Source organism: Littorina saxatilis, linkage group LG13 (genome assembly GCF_037325665.1).
Source record: "Littorina saxatilis isolate snail1 linkage group LG13, US_GU_Lsax_2.0, whole genome shotgun sequence".
NCBI classification, from domain to species: domain Eukaryota; kingdom Metazoa; phylum Mollusca; class Gastropoda; order Littorinimorpha; family Littorinidae; genus Littorina; species Littorina saxatilis.
This window is the reverse complement of record NC_090257.1, coordinates 35,147,621-35,164,054: the sequence shown is the minus strand read 5'-3', so window position 1 is coordinate 35,164,054 and position 16,434 is coordinate 35,147,621. Positions and strand designations below refer to the sequence as shown.

Genomic DNA, 16,434 nt, shown 5'->3' with positions numbered 1-16,434 from the left:
GTGTGTGTGTGTGTGTGTGTGTGTGTGACTGTGTGTGTGTGTGTGTATGTGTGTGTGACTGTGTGTGTGTGTGTGTGTGTGTGTGTCTGACGGGGTCAGCCTCAAGGTCCTTAGCGTAGGCTGCACAATTTTTAATATCAAAACTGATAGCTGTCTTTGTTGCGTGTATAAGAGTGTGTGTGTGTGTGTGTGTGTGTGTGTGTGTGTGTGTGAGTGTTTGTGTGCGTGCGTGCGTGCGTGTGGATGCGTGCGTACGTGTGTGTGTGTGTGTGTGTGTGTGCGTGCGTGCGTGTGTGCGTAAGTTTTGGGGTTTTCTCTTTGGGGGGAGGTGGATCTACAGTTGGTAAAATATCAAATGTGTCATCGGAACTGTAATCCTATGGAAAGCCGTTTGGCTCATAACCATTACACGTGTAAACAAGTCGCGTAAGGCGAAATTACTACATTTAGTCAAGCTGTGGAACTCACAGAATGAAACTGAACGCACTGCATTTTTTCACAATGACTGTAGTCCGCCGCTAGTGCAAAAGGCAGTGAAAGTGACGAGCCTTTTTAGCGCGGTAGCGGTTGCGCTGTGCTGCATATCACGCTTTACTGTACCTCTCTTCCTTGTAACTTTCTGAGCGTGTTTTTAATCCAAACATATCATATCTATATGTTTTTGGAATCAGGAACCGACAAGGAATAAGATGAAATTGTTTTTAAAACGATTTCGGAAATTTAATTTTAATCATAATTTTTATATTTTTAATTTTCAGAGCTTGTTTTTAATCCGAATATAACATATTTATATGTTTTTGGAATCAGAACATAATGAAGAATAATATAAAAGTAATTTTGGATCGTTTCATAAATAAATAATTTTATTTGCAATTTTCAGATTTTTAATGACCAAAGTCATTAATTAATTTTTAAGCCTCCATGCTGAAATGCAATACCGAAGTCCGGCCTTTCTCGAAGATTTGCTAGGCCAAAATTTCAATCAATCTGAATGAAAAATGAAGGTGTGACAGTGCCGCCTCAACTTTTACAAAAAGCCGGATATGACGTCATAAAAAGTCTTGTGGGCAACAAGGACATATATGGGTAATCGGAATTCCTCTGCTGTAACTTCATGAATATTAATGAGTAGCACATGGACCAATCGCTGGGCAATGCCTTCGAGCCAGCTTAGCGTGGATGCTTTCCCCTTGACCGCGTTCGGTCACTCTCTTCTTTGTCTACCTACAGACAACATCATTTTTGCTCTGTCTCTACTTTTGACTTATTCTTCGTCTTTTTCCTAACTTCTCTTCTTTATACTTCCTTCTCGCTCTCTTGTGTCTTCTATTCTTCTACTTGATCCCGTGTCTTCGCTTCAACGATCATTAAGGTACTGTTATTCATTCTATTTTTCTTCGTTGTTGATCTTATTTTGCCGTGATGCCAGGAAAGCACGCCGTGATTGTCGGCCATTCTATTAGCGGGCGGTTTACGCGGGTCGAACAGACCCTCGGTTTTCCCCCGATTTCAAACTTGCGGGAAAGGTCGAATCAGTAAAGTTTTTGTGTCGCGGGGGAAAGACTTTGGACACTTTAGAAACGAAAAGAAGACATACCAGCCCTTTCGGTACGGAAACCCCCCAGTTATTCCTGAACATAGGCGATATCGATATTTCCTTCGACACTGACCCGAACGGGTTAGCTGGTCGGATTCTTGCAGTTGCGTCTGTGATAGCAGCTCGAACCGGGCCTCACGTCATCATTTTTAAGCTTTTACCTCGGCAACGTGCCCCTTCGTGTGTAATAAAACGAATGAATGAAGCCACTCTGGAAGAAAAACACGCCAGTTTGCACCAGTTTTATAAATCAGTTCGCGGTGCCTTGTTGGCTGGAGCTAAAAAGCCCCCGCGGGTGTGAGTTTTGCCATGCGCCCTACATTTTCGCAATTCCAACCCGTCGGCTGTTTTTGGAATGACGTCATGATCGGCTCCCTCCGTGGAATGTGCTATTTTTGTTTCGGTCCGCATGAATGATGTCCCTCTATCCGTACTGACTAGCATACTATTGCTTCCTTCAGGGACCTATATAGGTCTATGCTTCCTTTGATTGCCGAGCACGGGTTCTATGCCACCGTGCACTTTCTATTGATTGCCAAGCACTGGCTCTATGCCACCTTGCACTTTGTTATTGCCAAGCACTGGTTCTATGCCACGGTGCATTTTTATCTGTTATTGCCAAGCACTGGCCCATGCCACCTTGCACTTTGTTATTGCCAAGCACTGGCACTATGCCACCGTGCACTTTATATTGATTGCCAAGCACTGGTTTTATGCCACGGTGCACTTGATGTTATTGCCAAGCACTGGCCCATGCCACCGTGCACTTTATGTTCTTGCCAAGCACTGGTTTTATGCCACCGTGCACTTTCTATTGATTGCCAAGCACTGGCTCTATGCCACCTTGCACTTTGTTATTGCCAAGCACTGGTTCTATGCCACGGTGCATTTTTATCTGTTATTGCCAAGCACTGGCCCATGCCACCTTGCACTTTGTTATTGCCAAGCACTGGCACTATGCCACCGTGCACTTTATATTGATTGCCAAGCACTGGTTTTATGCCACGGTGCACTTGATGTTATTGCCAAGCACTGGCCCATGCCACCGTGCACTTTATGTTTTTGCCAAGCACTGGTTCTATGCCACCGTGCACTTTCTATTGATTGCCAAGCACTGGCTCTATGCCACCTTGCACTTTGTTATTGCCAAGCACTGGTTCTATGCCACGGTGCATTTTCTGTTATTGCCAAGCACTGGCTCATGCCTCCGTGCACTCTATGTTGATTTCAAGCTCTGGCCCTATGCCACCTTTCACTTTAGTTGATTGCCAAGCACTGGCACTATGCCACCTTGCACTTTATGTTGATTGCCAAGCACTGGCACTATGCCACCGTGCACTTTATGTTGATTGCCAAGCACTGGCTCTATGCCACTGTGCACTTTCTGTTATTGTCAAGCATGCCCCAGTGCACTTATGTTCCAAACTTCACTTGTCCTTCAGCCTAATTGGGCTGACTGGGCCACTACAGTGGGTTGAGGATTTGCCTTCGTAAACGATAGATCCATATTCTTCTTTCTCCTGACATGAATTCACACCCTCCATACAGAACACTAGTTCGGCTGCCCGTTTGTATTCCTGGTTTGCAGCATGCCTCCTAAGCGCAGAGCTGCCGCTGGTGTTGCCTCGGCTACAGCCAAACTGAGGAGACCAACCCGGGGACCCATCAGGGCTCAAGCACAACCAGTTGATGTCGCCCCCCTGAGAGCCAGGCAACAACCAGCTGCACCCCAAGCAGCAGCTCCTGACCCGGCGCTTGTCCAAGCCGTCACACAGGCCGTCCTCCAGGCGTTGGTGGCCCAGGAATCTGCCGCTGAGCTCCCCGAGGACCCTGTGATGAACGTGATCGACAACGCCGTCACCAATATTACAGGTACCACCCCTCCCGTAACCCCCGGTCAGTCCCACTTTATATCGTCTTCCAGCCCAGTTACTGCCACTATTTCGGCAGGGTCAATTTGGCAGGGTCAATTTATTGACCTACATGACCTACTGGAAGATCCCGCTAATGAACCCCCTCTCTTTGCGTTTGACCCGACTTCCCCAACTGGCCTTTATCTACAGAAGCGCCCCAAAACGAAGCCCCTAATGGACCCAACCACATGGACCCTGGCTTGGAACCGTTTTTCTGCCATCGTCACTGCGACACGGCCTCAGCTAGCTCCTGGGCTAGCTCACCACATGGAGGTCGTGGTCAGGATGGCAGGGAAGCGGGGCGACTGGCGTTTTTATGACGCCCAGTTTCGTCGTCTGATCGAGCGAGGGGAAGCCATTTGGGGTACCACTCACTTGGAACTTTATATGAATGCCACGATGGCATCCCACCAAACCTCCCTTGGGCTTACAAACTCCCTCCCTCGTACTTCCCAACAAGTCCCCATCCCCAGCGGGGCATGTTTTTCCTTCCACAAGTCAGGTGAATGCTCAGCAGGCACGCGATGTTCTTATCAACATCAGTGTTTTAATGCTGGGTGCAGAGCATTTCACCCAATCACCCACTGCCCCAAACCAGTGACCCACCCCTTTTCAATCCTGCCTCGGTTTTTGAACATCCGCGGTAAAGGCAATCGCTCCCAGGAGTTTCACTTTGGATCACAGCCCCAGCAATCCTTTCAGCCCCGTTTCTCTCACCCAGCCCAAAATACATAAAAACCAGTCACATTTTGAATGTTTTAAAGGCACCATCCGTCTGGTTGTACATGTACTAGTCACATTTTGAATGTTTTAAAGACACCATCCGTCCGGTTGAAATACTGGTCAAATTTTGAATGTTTTAAAGGCACCATCTATCTGGTGTCAACCATCAGATTCTGATCACAGACTGTCGGTGTGTCCCAGCCCCATCACTTTATCAGAATTACGCAAGAAGTCCGCGCTGACATGTTCATGTGGACATTGTTTCTGAAAGATTTCAATGGCAAATCTCTTGTTCTTCCTGGCAGATTCCTGACCTCGGATTCACTTAACCTGTTCACAGATGCATTTGGTTCACTAGATATGGAGCATTATTCCCCCCTCTGCTTCTTTCTCTCTGAAAAGGTGTAGGGCTAGTTATTTTTCGGTAACTTACCCAACAACCAAAATCACTTGCCCAACAACGGTCCTAAATCCTCGATAGCTCACAGGTTGATGAGTTAGACTTTGAGGGAACTACTTTAGCGATTGAAAAGTTCCGAACGCTCCAATGTACGAAATATACATCTCCAGACCAAACAATACAAACATACTGCATTTAAACTGGCAACTACAGGCTTGAACACATTAATCTCCATATAAAATCTATGAGTTTGGTTGTTTTCTAAATCCAAATCTAACGATCAGTGCAGAGAAACTCGCTTTAGATCTCTTATGAGTGCACGCAAACTCCCAAGGCAAGTAACTCTCGTACGACAAGAGTAGTTCCCCTTCCAAATTTTCTGAACTGAGTTGCTTGGACAAGAGACTGCAATCCGACGGTTAGTTTTTGACAATATTTCATTTTATAAACAGATCACACGCAACCAAATGCACACATCGCATCAATTTAAAGAACATACAGCGGTTTCATACACTATTTTGCCCCAGAAAACGGAACTTCATACAGTTTTTAACGTTGGAACACGGGTGCAGAAAGAACATTTCCTAAGCGATACCAAAACATGACCAGAACACACACTATCTGCCTTTACCGGTACAGCAGAATAACAACATAACTGTGTACTTGATTTTAGTCCAAAACAGGGAAACTGACAAGAAGTGTTAACAGATTTGATTGATTTTCCCTGAACTATACAACCGCGCATTATTCAATCGCCAGCGCAGGTAGACTGGTTGAGTGATTTGGATTCGATCAAACTTTCGCACAAAAATTCCTCTTTTCTTTGAATAACTGAAGAAAGGAGGAATAAAGAGGTTACATACCTCGTCTCAGTGATTATTAAAAATAATGGTCTCAGTTCGCGGTCATGAAAAAGGTCGCTGAAGCTCGCATTTTTCATGATCCGCTAACTTCGACCATTACTTTTGATAATCACTGAGACTCGGCATGTAACCTCTACGTCTTTGGCACAGTGGTTGTCTGGGACATGGAACGACCTGTGGCGCTCCCAGTCAATCACCCTGCTTGAGATGTACCCCATCGTGCCGGCAGTGGAACTGTGGCGAGAGTCCCTTGCTAACAAATGTTTGTCTTTTTACACAGATAATCTGGCCTTGGCGGATATTCTCAACAAATAGACCTCCAAGGATAGACTTATAATGACACAACCCAGTGCAGGTACCTCTGCTGCCCTGCTTGAACCCCTAACCTCCACGTTAAGCCTACTCCTCAAATGGCTTAACTCCTCAAATCGTCACTTGCCCCACCCACTCAGACGCCATACCGTCGAGCCTGCACCTTATTTTTAGAGTTTGCTGACAAGCATTGCCTAGCAAAAGCACCTCCCATTCCAGTAGGCACCATTGCACTGTTCATTTCCTTTTTCACGAATAAGTCGTACAAGCCAGCTACACTCTCCTCATATGTGTCTTCCCTTGGATACATACATATGTATGCCGTCCCTGATCCAACGTCCTCCCTCAGCCTACTTGCAATTGCGCAATCCAGGTAACAGCCCTCTTTTTGCATGGCTTCTGGTAGACCAGTCCTCCGTAAGGAATTCGAAACAGTGCTCAAACGAGCTTTGACCATCTTTTTTCAGGTTGACCCCTCTCACTACCATAGTCATAGCTTTCGTATAGGTGCAGCAACTGCAGCAGCCGAGCGAGGCTTGTCTGATGCCCAGATCCGTCAGCTCGGAAGATGGAAATCGGATGCCTTCAAAACATACATACGGTCCTCATGGCGTTCGTCCGCACTCTAGTTCCAACCCCGCCTTGTCAGAGTTCAGTTATGCTAGGAAGGGCAGAGTGTACTCTGTAACCACTCCTGAGTGTTATTATGTTAATTGCATTGTCCGGTGTGTCTCTCAGTGGTGCAACAGCTAGGAAGGGCAGAGTGTGCTCAGTAACCTGTCCCATGTTATTATGGTTACTGCCCTGTCATGCATGTCTGTTTAGATTAACCTCCTGCAGAGACTTTTTCAGATCTCCTCCAATAATTTCTTGTCTTTTTTCAGCTCCTTGGCAAAGGCAGACAGTATTATGACTCCCGTACAATTTATGTGTCCATTTTACTGCCGGGAATCTCTGTTTGAATTTGTGCAGGATGTTTTCCTGTCTCGGTATCCACAACAACAACATAGTCTTTACCAACCACGAGGAGGAGGGCCGCTACCAGAACACTGCTCAAATCTACTCATATGATTACACGTCTGTGTCTCCATCCGTTGGATTTCCCCCTAATCAGTGTTGTTGCATAGGCCACTATTTCTCTTACTTCCTAATTTTGGCGCTGCGCAATGGTCAGCGTTATGGCGGAACAGCCCCAAAAGCTTTATGGACTCTCTAGATTTTATAATGAAATTCAATTGTTGGATTCTATGAGAATCCCCAACTAAATTAATTAACAGGTTGTGCAATTAACTATCTATTCTTGAAAAACATAGGTAAGGTAAAATAATTACAGAATTTAATAAAATAATTGTCACTTCGGTGGCCTACTGCAGCAACACTATACATTGACTCTGTTGTTTATTGCTTGTATGTTAATTGTGTGAACTGTGTCTCATCTGCCTTGTCTCCACTGATTTCACATAAAAGACATTTATCGAAAAAATGAAAAAAACCGTCAGAGGATATCATACCCAGGAACTCTCATGTAAAATTTCATAAAGATCGGTCCAGTAGTTTACTCTGAATCGCTCTACACACACACACGCGCAGACACACAGACACACACACACACATACACCACGACCCTCGTCAATGTTAAAACATTTAGTCAAAACTTGACTAAATGTAAAAATGATTAATACACGTGTATTTATATATAAATTATTTACTGCACGTGTAATTTATCTTTTTATATTTAGTCAAGTTTTGACTAAATGTTTTAACATAGAGGGGGAATCGAGACGAGGGTCGTGATGTATGTGTGTGTGTGTCTGTGTGTGTGTGTGTGTGTGTCTGTCTGTCTGTCTGTCTGTGCGTGTGTGTGTGTAGAGCGATTCAGAGTAAACTACTGGACCGATCTTTATGAAATTTTACATGAGAGTTCCTGGGTATGATATCCCCAGTCGTTTTTTCTTTTTTTCGATAAATGTCTTTGATGACGTCATATCCGGCTTTTTGTAAAAGTTGAGGCGGCACTGTCACACCTTCATTTTTCAATCAAATTGATTGAAATTTTGGCCAAGCAATCTTCGACGAAGGCCGGACTTTGGTATTGCATTTCAGCATGGAGGCTTAAAAAATAATTAATGACTTTGGTCATTAAAAATCTGAAAATTGTAATTAAAATTATTTTTTTATAAAACGATCCAAAATTACTTTTATTTTATTCTTTATAATGTTCCGATTTCCAAAAAAATATAAATATGTTATATTCGGATTAAAAACAAGCTCTGAAAATTGAAAATATAAAAATTATGATTAAAATTAAATTTCCGAAATCGTTTTAAAAACAATTTCATCTTATTCCTTGTCGGTTCCTGATTCCAAAAACATATAGATATGATATGTTTGGATTAAAAACACGCTCAGAAAGTTAAAACGAAGAGAGGTACAGTAAAGCGTGCTATGCAGCGCAGCGCAACCGCTACCGCGTTAAAAATGCTCGTCACTTTCACTGCCTTTTGCACTAGCGGCGGACTACCGTCATTGTGAAAAAATGCAGTGCGTTCAGTTTCATTCTGTGAGTTCCACAGCTCGACTAAATGTAGTACTTTCGCCTTACGCGACTTGTTTCTTATGCTATGGAAAAGCCGTTTGGCTCATAACCATTAACACGTGCAATAAATAATTCATACACGTGCATGACATATTTATTACACATGTATTAATCATTTATTACACGTGCAATAATCATTTATTACACGTGTTTTAATCATTTATTACACGTGCATTAATAATTTATTACACGTGTATTAATCATTTATTACACGTGTAATGGTTATGAGCCAAACGGCTTTCCATATTATCCTGATTCACATGTGTGTGGTAAAAACTCTGCCGCCCTACCTTGCCCACAAATGATGATGTAAAAGTAGAGAGGGTCATGGCCTCTCCGTACAATAATTCGCTTGGGACTGATGCTGCAAAATAAAGAGACCTTTTATGATTGGCAAATGTACCGTGTTTTCTCAAGGAGAGAACAAAAAAAAAAAGGTTTCAAATGCCAAATGTCAACAGCCCCCACCCCCAGAAATCCCGCCTAGCCAGCCCCTATACCTCTGCCTCGTTTTGAAAGACCACCCAGCCCAGAATGTGATGTTTCTGCAATGCAATGAGTGATCGAGTGAGGGAATGTAATAAGAAGGAGGAGGGGGAGGGGGTGAGCACAGAGAGCAATTCACATAATATGGATTCTTCAGATAATCAGTGCGCTGAAGCAAGTCCAACGTGCACATATAATAACATCCTGGCACTCAGTACAAGTAGACATGGCGGGTAATGTTTAACTTGAGTGTTGTAAACTCAGGAATGGTTTTCTACTCCAAATTAAGCCTCTAATTTTGCAGAACCTGCTCTTGTAATTATAATAAGTCATTTCTAATATATTTAAAGTTACGCAACGAACTTTATAGATGCAAACACACTTTCATTTAAACACTCACCGATTGAGAACATCTTAGGTGCCCTCCGTAAAGAGCGAGCAATTTTCAAAGAATTTATTTTTGCCTGGTTTATCTTACCCCTGAGCCATCGTGAACCCGTGTGATCCAGTTTCCTTTTTTTTTTACAATGTAGTCGTCAGTTTGTGATTTCCAATGCGACTCGCTGTAAGCTTATCTGCAATAACACGTTATTATGTACCTCTGAATCTAAACGCAACAGACGGCTGCAATTCCCACGAACTCTAGCGATGGCTTTTGACTGTTCAGAGGAACTGGCGATAGGCATTACCGTCCGCGTCTGCTACGAGAACCACGACCTTGCGTGACCCTGCTTCCGGGCTTTTCTTTTTTCAAACTGTCAAAACTTTGAATTGTACTGATCTTGTCTTGATGAAATAAGAATTCTTTCATGATTTAAGAATGTTTGTGTAACAAGCTGTCAATTTATTATTTAGATTTTAAAAGTTAGGTCCAGCGCCAAAACACACCGTCCGATTTTGTTATCAGACAAAAATTAGTCAATAATGTTACTGAATACATTCGCAGGGGGGGAATAAAAAGAAGAAACAAGTCGCGTAAGGCGAAAATACAATATTTAGTCAAGTAGCTGTCGAACTCACAGAATGAAACTGAACGCAACGCAACGCAGCAAGACCGTATACTCGTAGCATCGTCACTCCGCCCGTGGCAAAGGCAGTGCACGTGGAATTGACAAGAAGAGCGGGGTATTCGTTGCGCTGAGAAGGATAGCACGCTTTTCTGTACCTCTCTTCGTTTTAACTTTCTGAGCGTGTTTTTAATCCAAACATATCATATCTATATATTTTTGGAATCAGGAACCGACAAGGAATAAGATGAAAGTGTTTTTAAATTGATTTCGAAAAAAAAAATTTGATAATAATTTTTATATATTTAATTTTCAGAGCTTGTTTTTAATCCGAATATAACATATTTATATGTTTTTGGAATCAGCAAATGATGGAGAATAAAATAAACGTAAATTTGGATCGTTTTATAAATTTTTATTTTTTTTTACAATTTTCAGATTTTTAATGACCAAAGTCATTAATTAATTTTTAAGCCACCAAGCTGAAATGCAATACCGAACCCCGGGCTTCGTCGAAGAGTACTTGACGAAAATTTCAACCAATTTGGTTGAAAAATGAGGGCGTGACAGTGCCGCCTCAACTTTCACGAAAAGCCGGATATGACGTCATCAAAGACATTTATCAAAAAAATGAAAAAAACGTTCGGGGATTTCATACCCAGGAACTCTCATGTCAAATTTCATAAAGATCGGTCCAGTAGTTTAGTCTGAATCGCTCTACACACACACACACACAGACAGACAGACGCACATACACCACGACCCTCGTTTCGATTCCCCCTCGATGTTAAAATATTTAGTCAAAACTTGACTAAATATAAAAAGAGGAAAATAAAGAAATACTGATGCTCAGATTGCACCAGATTGCTCCATTTTTCTTGATTTATATCATAATTTTCCGGGGGGGGGGGGGCATGCCTTTGTCTACTAATAAGTGACGGTTTTGAAAGGTAGTTGGGTAATTTCTTGGCTCAGGTTGTACCAGATCGGTCAATTGTCCTTGTTTTAATAAAAATGTGGCTTCTTAAATTTACTTTTTGGAAGGTGTATTAGGAGAAGTTTCTTGGCTCAGATTGCACCAGATTGCTCAATTTTCCTTGTTTTTATCAACATTTTCAGGGGGGGGGGGGGCATGCCCCTGACCCCCATAGGAGGTTTGAACGCTTCGCGCCCTCAACTAAATGCTTCGCGTCGTCGAATTGTCCCTAAAAGAAATGTGGAAACCCCCCCTTAACAAGAAGAGCAAACGCTCGATCGAGTCACTTTCGCAGTTCTGAATATTATATGAGGCATCAGATGGACAGGAAGAAATTGCTATTCACAACACAATGAGTCACGTTCACATAAAATTTGAGCCCGGTCACTTTTATAGTTTCCGAGAAAAGCCCAACGTTAAGTTGTGTGTTGCCGAACAGAAAAGGCTAGTTATCTCCCTTGTTGGCTCACGTAAGTGTAGCCTATGCGATCGTAACTTTGTCTGTCTGTGCGTGCGTGCGTGCGTGCGTCTGTGCGTGTGTATGTCTGTGGTAGAAACTCTAACATTTGAAGACGTCACATTACATTGACGTCACATTATGACGTAAGAGGGTTAGACGTCACGCGAAGGAAGTACTGACAGTCTCGGTCATTATTATTTTGAGCGCGCCGAGACTAGTTGGCAGTCGTGTCCTTGTAACATGCAGACAGACAGATCTAGATCTAGTGTCTCGCTTTCTTGCACAGTTTCACCTATGCTCTTTCTGTGTGTGTGTGTGTGTGTGTGTGTGTGTGTGTGTGTGTGTGTGTGTGTGTGTGTGTGTGTGTGTGTGTGTGTGACGGAGTGATTGAGTTTGTGTTACTGTTTGTCGATTTCTTACGTGAGCCTTGATGGCTTCGCCTCTTGTTTTTCTGATAACGTTCGTAAAAGGCTACAGATGTAAATACTTTGATGTAAAGAATAATCCTACAAAGTTTCAATCACATCCGATGAACTTTGTCAAAGATATAAAATGTCTAATTTTTCCTTTGACGCTGACCTGTGACCTTGAAAAAGGTCAAAGGTCAACGAAACCATCGTTAAAGTGTAGAGGTCATTGGAGGTCACGACTAAACAAAATATGAGCCCGATCGCTTTGATAGTTTCCGAGAAAAGTCCAACGTTAAGGTGGTGTCTACGGACGGCCGGCCGGACAGACTAACACTGACCGATTACATAGAGTCACTTTTTCTCAAGTGACTCAAAAATGATGTGATCCGCCCTTGTTGATGCGGCAACAGCTAGGTAGGACGTCATCCGGTCTGGTTGATCAAACAGAAACTGACTCCTTTCTCATTATCCCCCCTCCCCTCCAAAGTACTGCTGATCGAACTTTTGACCCCGTGTTCCATTCGTGATTAAACAAGAAGGGCAAAGCCCATACGACTCACATGCTTGACCTTGACCTTTACATGACCTTGACCTTCAGGGTCAAGGTCAAATAACTAAACCTAGCAATGACATCATACACTAAGAACTGCTTTCCACATTTTTCCTACCAAAATACATGTGACCTTGACCCAAGGTCAAGGTCATCCAAGGTCATGCAACACAAAGCTGTTAATTCAAGACATAGGAAGTACAATGGTGCTTATTGGCTCTTTCTACCATGAGATATGGTCACTTTTAGTGGTTCACTACCTTATTTTGGTCACATTTCATAAGGGTCAAAGTGACCTTGACCTTGATCATATGTGACCAAATGTGTCTCATGATGAAAGCATAACATGTGCCCCACATAATTTTTAAGTTTGAAACAGTTATCTTCCATAGTTCAGGGTCAAGGTCACTTCAAAATATGTATACAATCCAACTTTGAAGAGCTCCTGTGACCTTGACCTTGAAGCAAGGTAAACCAAACTGGTATCAAAAGATGGGGCTTACTTTGCCCTATATATCATATATAGGTGAGGTATTGAATCTCAAAAACTTCAGAGAAAATGGGAAAAATGTGAAAAATAGCTGTTTTTTAGGCAACATTTATGGCCCCTGCGACCTTGACCTTGAAGCAAGGTCAAGATGCTATGTATGTTTTTTGGGGCCTTGTCATCATACACCATCTTGCCAAATTTGGTACTGATAGACTGAATAGTGTCCAAGAAATATCCAACGTTAAAGTTTTCCGGACGGCCGGCCGGCCGGCCGGCCGGCCGGACGGACGGACGGACGACTCGGGTGAGTACATAGACTCACTTTTGCTTCGCATGTGAGTCAAAAAGGTATTTTGACTTTGAAATTTGCTTCATCGCAAAATCTGTCTTTTTCTCATTCAAGGGACGTAACCACTCGGTATGTTTTCATATATAAATGGAATGTTAGTTAGTTAGTTAGCTGTTGCTTTTCGGGTCCAGCGGACCATAATAGGCCAAATCAGGACCCCAATGGAATGTTGGGGTAAAATCTTTCGAATTTCGTCACAAATCTGCTTCCCTTGCAAAAACCTGACATGCTTTTCTCTCTCTAGATAATTTTACCTTTTAAAATTGGCGAGGAAGCATTTAATCTGCAGATTTATTTTGGTAGAAGCCCGGTCGTCCTCCCTATAGCTGACATAGCTGCATCTCAGTGCATGTCCACTGCTCTGCTCTGAATTTACAACGCTAAAGTTCAACAATACCGCGTGGCTAGAGACTTACTTGACGTAGAACGCCCGACGGATGAGGTGTTCCTGCACGTCTATGGGGTACTCTGAGAACACCTCCACCTTCTGCAGCTCCCGTCTGGCCTGAAACGTACATACATACGTGTATATATATGCCATGCGTCGCATGTAAAATGGTGGAATAGACCATGTTGGAAAATAACTCCGGTCTAGGTTTTTACATTTGGTCAAGTTTTGACTAAATGTTTTAACGTAGAGGGGGGAATCGAGACAAGGGTCGTGGTGTATGTGTGTGTGTGTGTGTGTGTGTGTGTGTGTGTGTGTGTGTATGTGTAGAGCGATTCAGAGAAAACTACTAGACCGATCTTCATGAAACTTGACATGAGAGATCCTGAGTATGGTATCTCCAGACCTTTTTTTCATTTTTTTGATAAATCTCTTTGATGACGTCATAGCCGGCTTTTCGTGAAAGTTGAGGCGGCACTGTCACGCTCTCATTTTTAAACCAAATTGGTTGAAATTTTGGTCAAGTCATCTTCGACGAAGCCCGGATTTGGTATTGCATTTCAGCTTGGAGGCTCAAAAATTAATTAATGAGTTTGCTCATTAAAGTAGTCATTAAAATCGAATTTTCGCAAACAGATTTAAAATTGATTGCATCGTATTCTTCATCACATTTGGAATCTACAAATATATATATATGTCATGTTTACTCTAAAAATGTGATCACAATTAATGAAAATAGATTAATTAGTCTTACGATTAAAATTTAAGAAATCGATCCAAAAATGATTTCATCTTATTCTTTATCATTTCCTGATTCCAAAAACATATAGATATGATAGGTTGTATACAAAACAAGCTCAGAAAGTTAACAAGAATACAGAAAAGCGCGCTTTCCTGCTTAGCACAATAGCTACCGCGCTATTCTGGCCTGTTAATTTCACTCTCTCTCTCTCTCTCTCTCTCTCTCTCTCTCTCTCTCTCTCTCTCTCTCTCTCTCTCAGTCTCTCTCTCTCTCTCTCTCTCTCTCTCTCTCTCTCTCAGTCTCTCTCTCTCTCTCTCTCTCTGAGTACTTACTTCTTCGATCTGAATGAGGGTTCTGTACGCCACAACCCTCGAAAAAAAAAGAAAAAAAAATATCTCTCTCTCTCTCTCTCTCTCTCTCTCTCTCTCTCTCTCTCTCTCTCTCTCTCTCTCTCTCTCTCTCTCTCTCCGAGTACTTACTTCTTCGATCTGAATGAGGGTTCTGTACGCCACAACCCTCGAAAAAAAAAGAAAAAAAATATCTCTCTCTCTCTCTCTCTCTCTCTCTCTCTCTCTCTCTCTCTCTCTCTCTCTCTCTCTCTCTCTCTCTCTCTCTCTCCGAGTACTTACTTCTTCGATCTGAATGAGGGTTCTGTCCGCTGGATTGGAGGTCAGAACGTCCGTTACACGTGAACTTATAGAAATCTGCAAAGATTCAGCCATCAATGCATTTTTACAATTCAGTGCATTGATTTATAATCCTAATCCCCACCTGTAATTTGGATTGTAACGAAGGGGCGTTCACTGATGAAAAGAAAGAATTCAATTGCGATTTGATAACACGAGGTTACTTTCATATGCCCCCCCCCCCTCTCTCTCTCTCTCTCTCTCTCTCTCTCTCTCACTCTCCTTCCCTCTCTTTCTTTGTTCCCCCCCCCCTTTATCTCCCTCCCTCCTTCCTTCCCTTTTCCTCCCCCCCAATCCTCTTTCCATCACACACACTGACAACACAAACTCACCCGGCTCTGCCCCTCCCCTCTCCTCCATTGCATCTTGAAAAGCAATATCAGCTGAAGACACAAATTAATAACCAACCAACTCTCCCCTCTCCCCATTTTCTCTGTGTTTAGTTTTACAGATAATAAAAAAAATTATAAAAAAAGTATTATAGATGCAATCCGATGAAATTGTCCGGTAATCAGTCTTGAACTTTAGTGTGTTAAACTCATAGCTCAGAATTCAGAGGCATTTAAGCCTCCGAATTTGCATAACCTGCACTTATAAGCATAAGAAGTCATTTTAGATCCCTTTGAAGTCACGGAATGAACTCCGATGAACTGTACGAATGCATTTTGTTTACATGCGTCAAAGAAGGAATTATCCGTATGAGCGGACAGGGGAAACAACACTATCGTGTAAATGATGTCCCTTGGTTGACAACGTACGGCATTTTCACGGCATTTTCGTCGATCGAACAACCAAATGAATTAATCATGCTTAAGTTTGGAGCTCAATCCGTCAATTAATTTCACGACAAATGTTCTTTGGCTTGATTACAGGGACTAGTATCAAAAATAAGTAAAGAATGCCACTGGGTTCCGAGCTATGAATTTAACACACTAAAGTTCAAGATTATCAATTGTCCACACCTCTTTCCTCCTCTTGAACTGCTCGGTGTCGATGGAGCGGCCATTGCCATAGTCCACGGTGGCCGTCACTCCGTCCCCAATGTCCACATACGTGCTGGGCGAAGCCTCCAGAGCGGCTGACCTGTACGGAACGCGAATCGTATCAACTGATGCATCAAATTGATGCATCCAAAACCAAGAATTTGATGCATCATTTTCACAATTTGATGCATCGTTTGGATGCATCAGAATTTTTGGGTTTTCCCGAAAAGTGCCGAGCAAAAAGCAAAATTTGAACCGGAATACGAAGCGAAACGAACGTCGGAAAACAAAAGTTTGAGTCGAAGGTCAAGGGCGTCAAAACTTCGTGTGCACAGAAAACAAACCACAAACAAAACAAACAAGAAGGGCAAAGCCCATACGACTCACATGCTTGACCTTGACAGCAATGACATCATACACTAAGAACTGCTTTACACATTTTTCCTACCAAAATACATGTGACCTTGACCCAAGGTCAAGGTCATCCAAGGTCATGCAACACA

At 42.7% G+C, this 16,434-nt stretch overlaps 2 protein-coding genes across 3 annotated transcripts in view; one reads left to right on the top strand and one right to left on the bottom strand.

Annotated features, from left to right (window-relative positions):
- Positions 1 to 16,434, bottom strand: part of LOC138945600 (uncharacterized) — an 83,639-nt gene that overhangs the window by 25,336 nt on the left and 41,869 nt on the right. For both annotated transcript variants that reach the window (XM_070317045.1, XM_070317047.1), the window contains exons 12-15: positions 15,911 to 16,031; positions 14,892 to 14,966; positions 13,549 to 13,637; positions 8,695 to 8,768 (exon numbers count right to left, since the gene is read on the bottom strand). In XM_070317045.1, the coding sequence (XP_070173146.1) occupies positions 8,695 to 8,768; positions 13,549 to 13,637; positions 14,892 to 14,966; positions 15,911 to 16,031 (359 nt within the window). The remainder of the gene's footprint in view (positions 1 to 8,694; positions 8,769 to 13,548; positions 13,638 to 14,891; positions 14,967 to 15,910; positions 16,032 to 16,434) is intronic.
- Positions 2,905 to 7,265, top strand: LOC138946084 (uncharacterized). The gene is made up of 2 exons (XM_070317593.1): positions 2,905 to 3,469; positions 6,781 to 7,265. Exons 1-2 carry the CDS (start codon positions 3,187 to 3,189, stop codon positions 6,816 to 6,818), a joined length of 321 nt encoding a protein of 106 aa, XP_070173694.1. The 5' UTR covers positions 2,905 to 3,186; the 3' UTR covers positions 6,819 to 7,265.

What these genes read in the sequence shown, in the direction of transcription:
- LOC138946084 (XM_070317593.1), top strand. Translation starts at nt 3,187, where the DNA reads ATGCCTCCTAAGCGCAGAGCTGCCGCTGGTGTTGCCTCGGCTACAGCC. An exon ending in CGCCGTCACCAATATTACAG is followed by an intron (nt 3,470 to 6,780) that starts GTACCACCCCTC and finishes GAATTTGTGCAG; the next exon opens with GATGTTTTCCTGTCTCGGTA.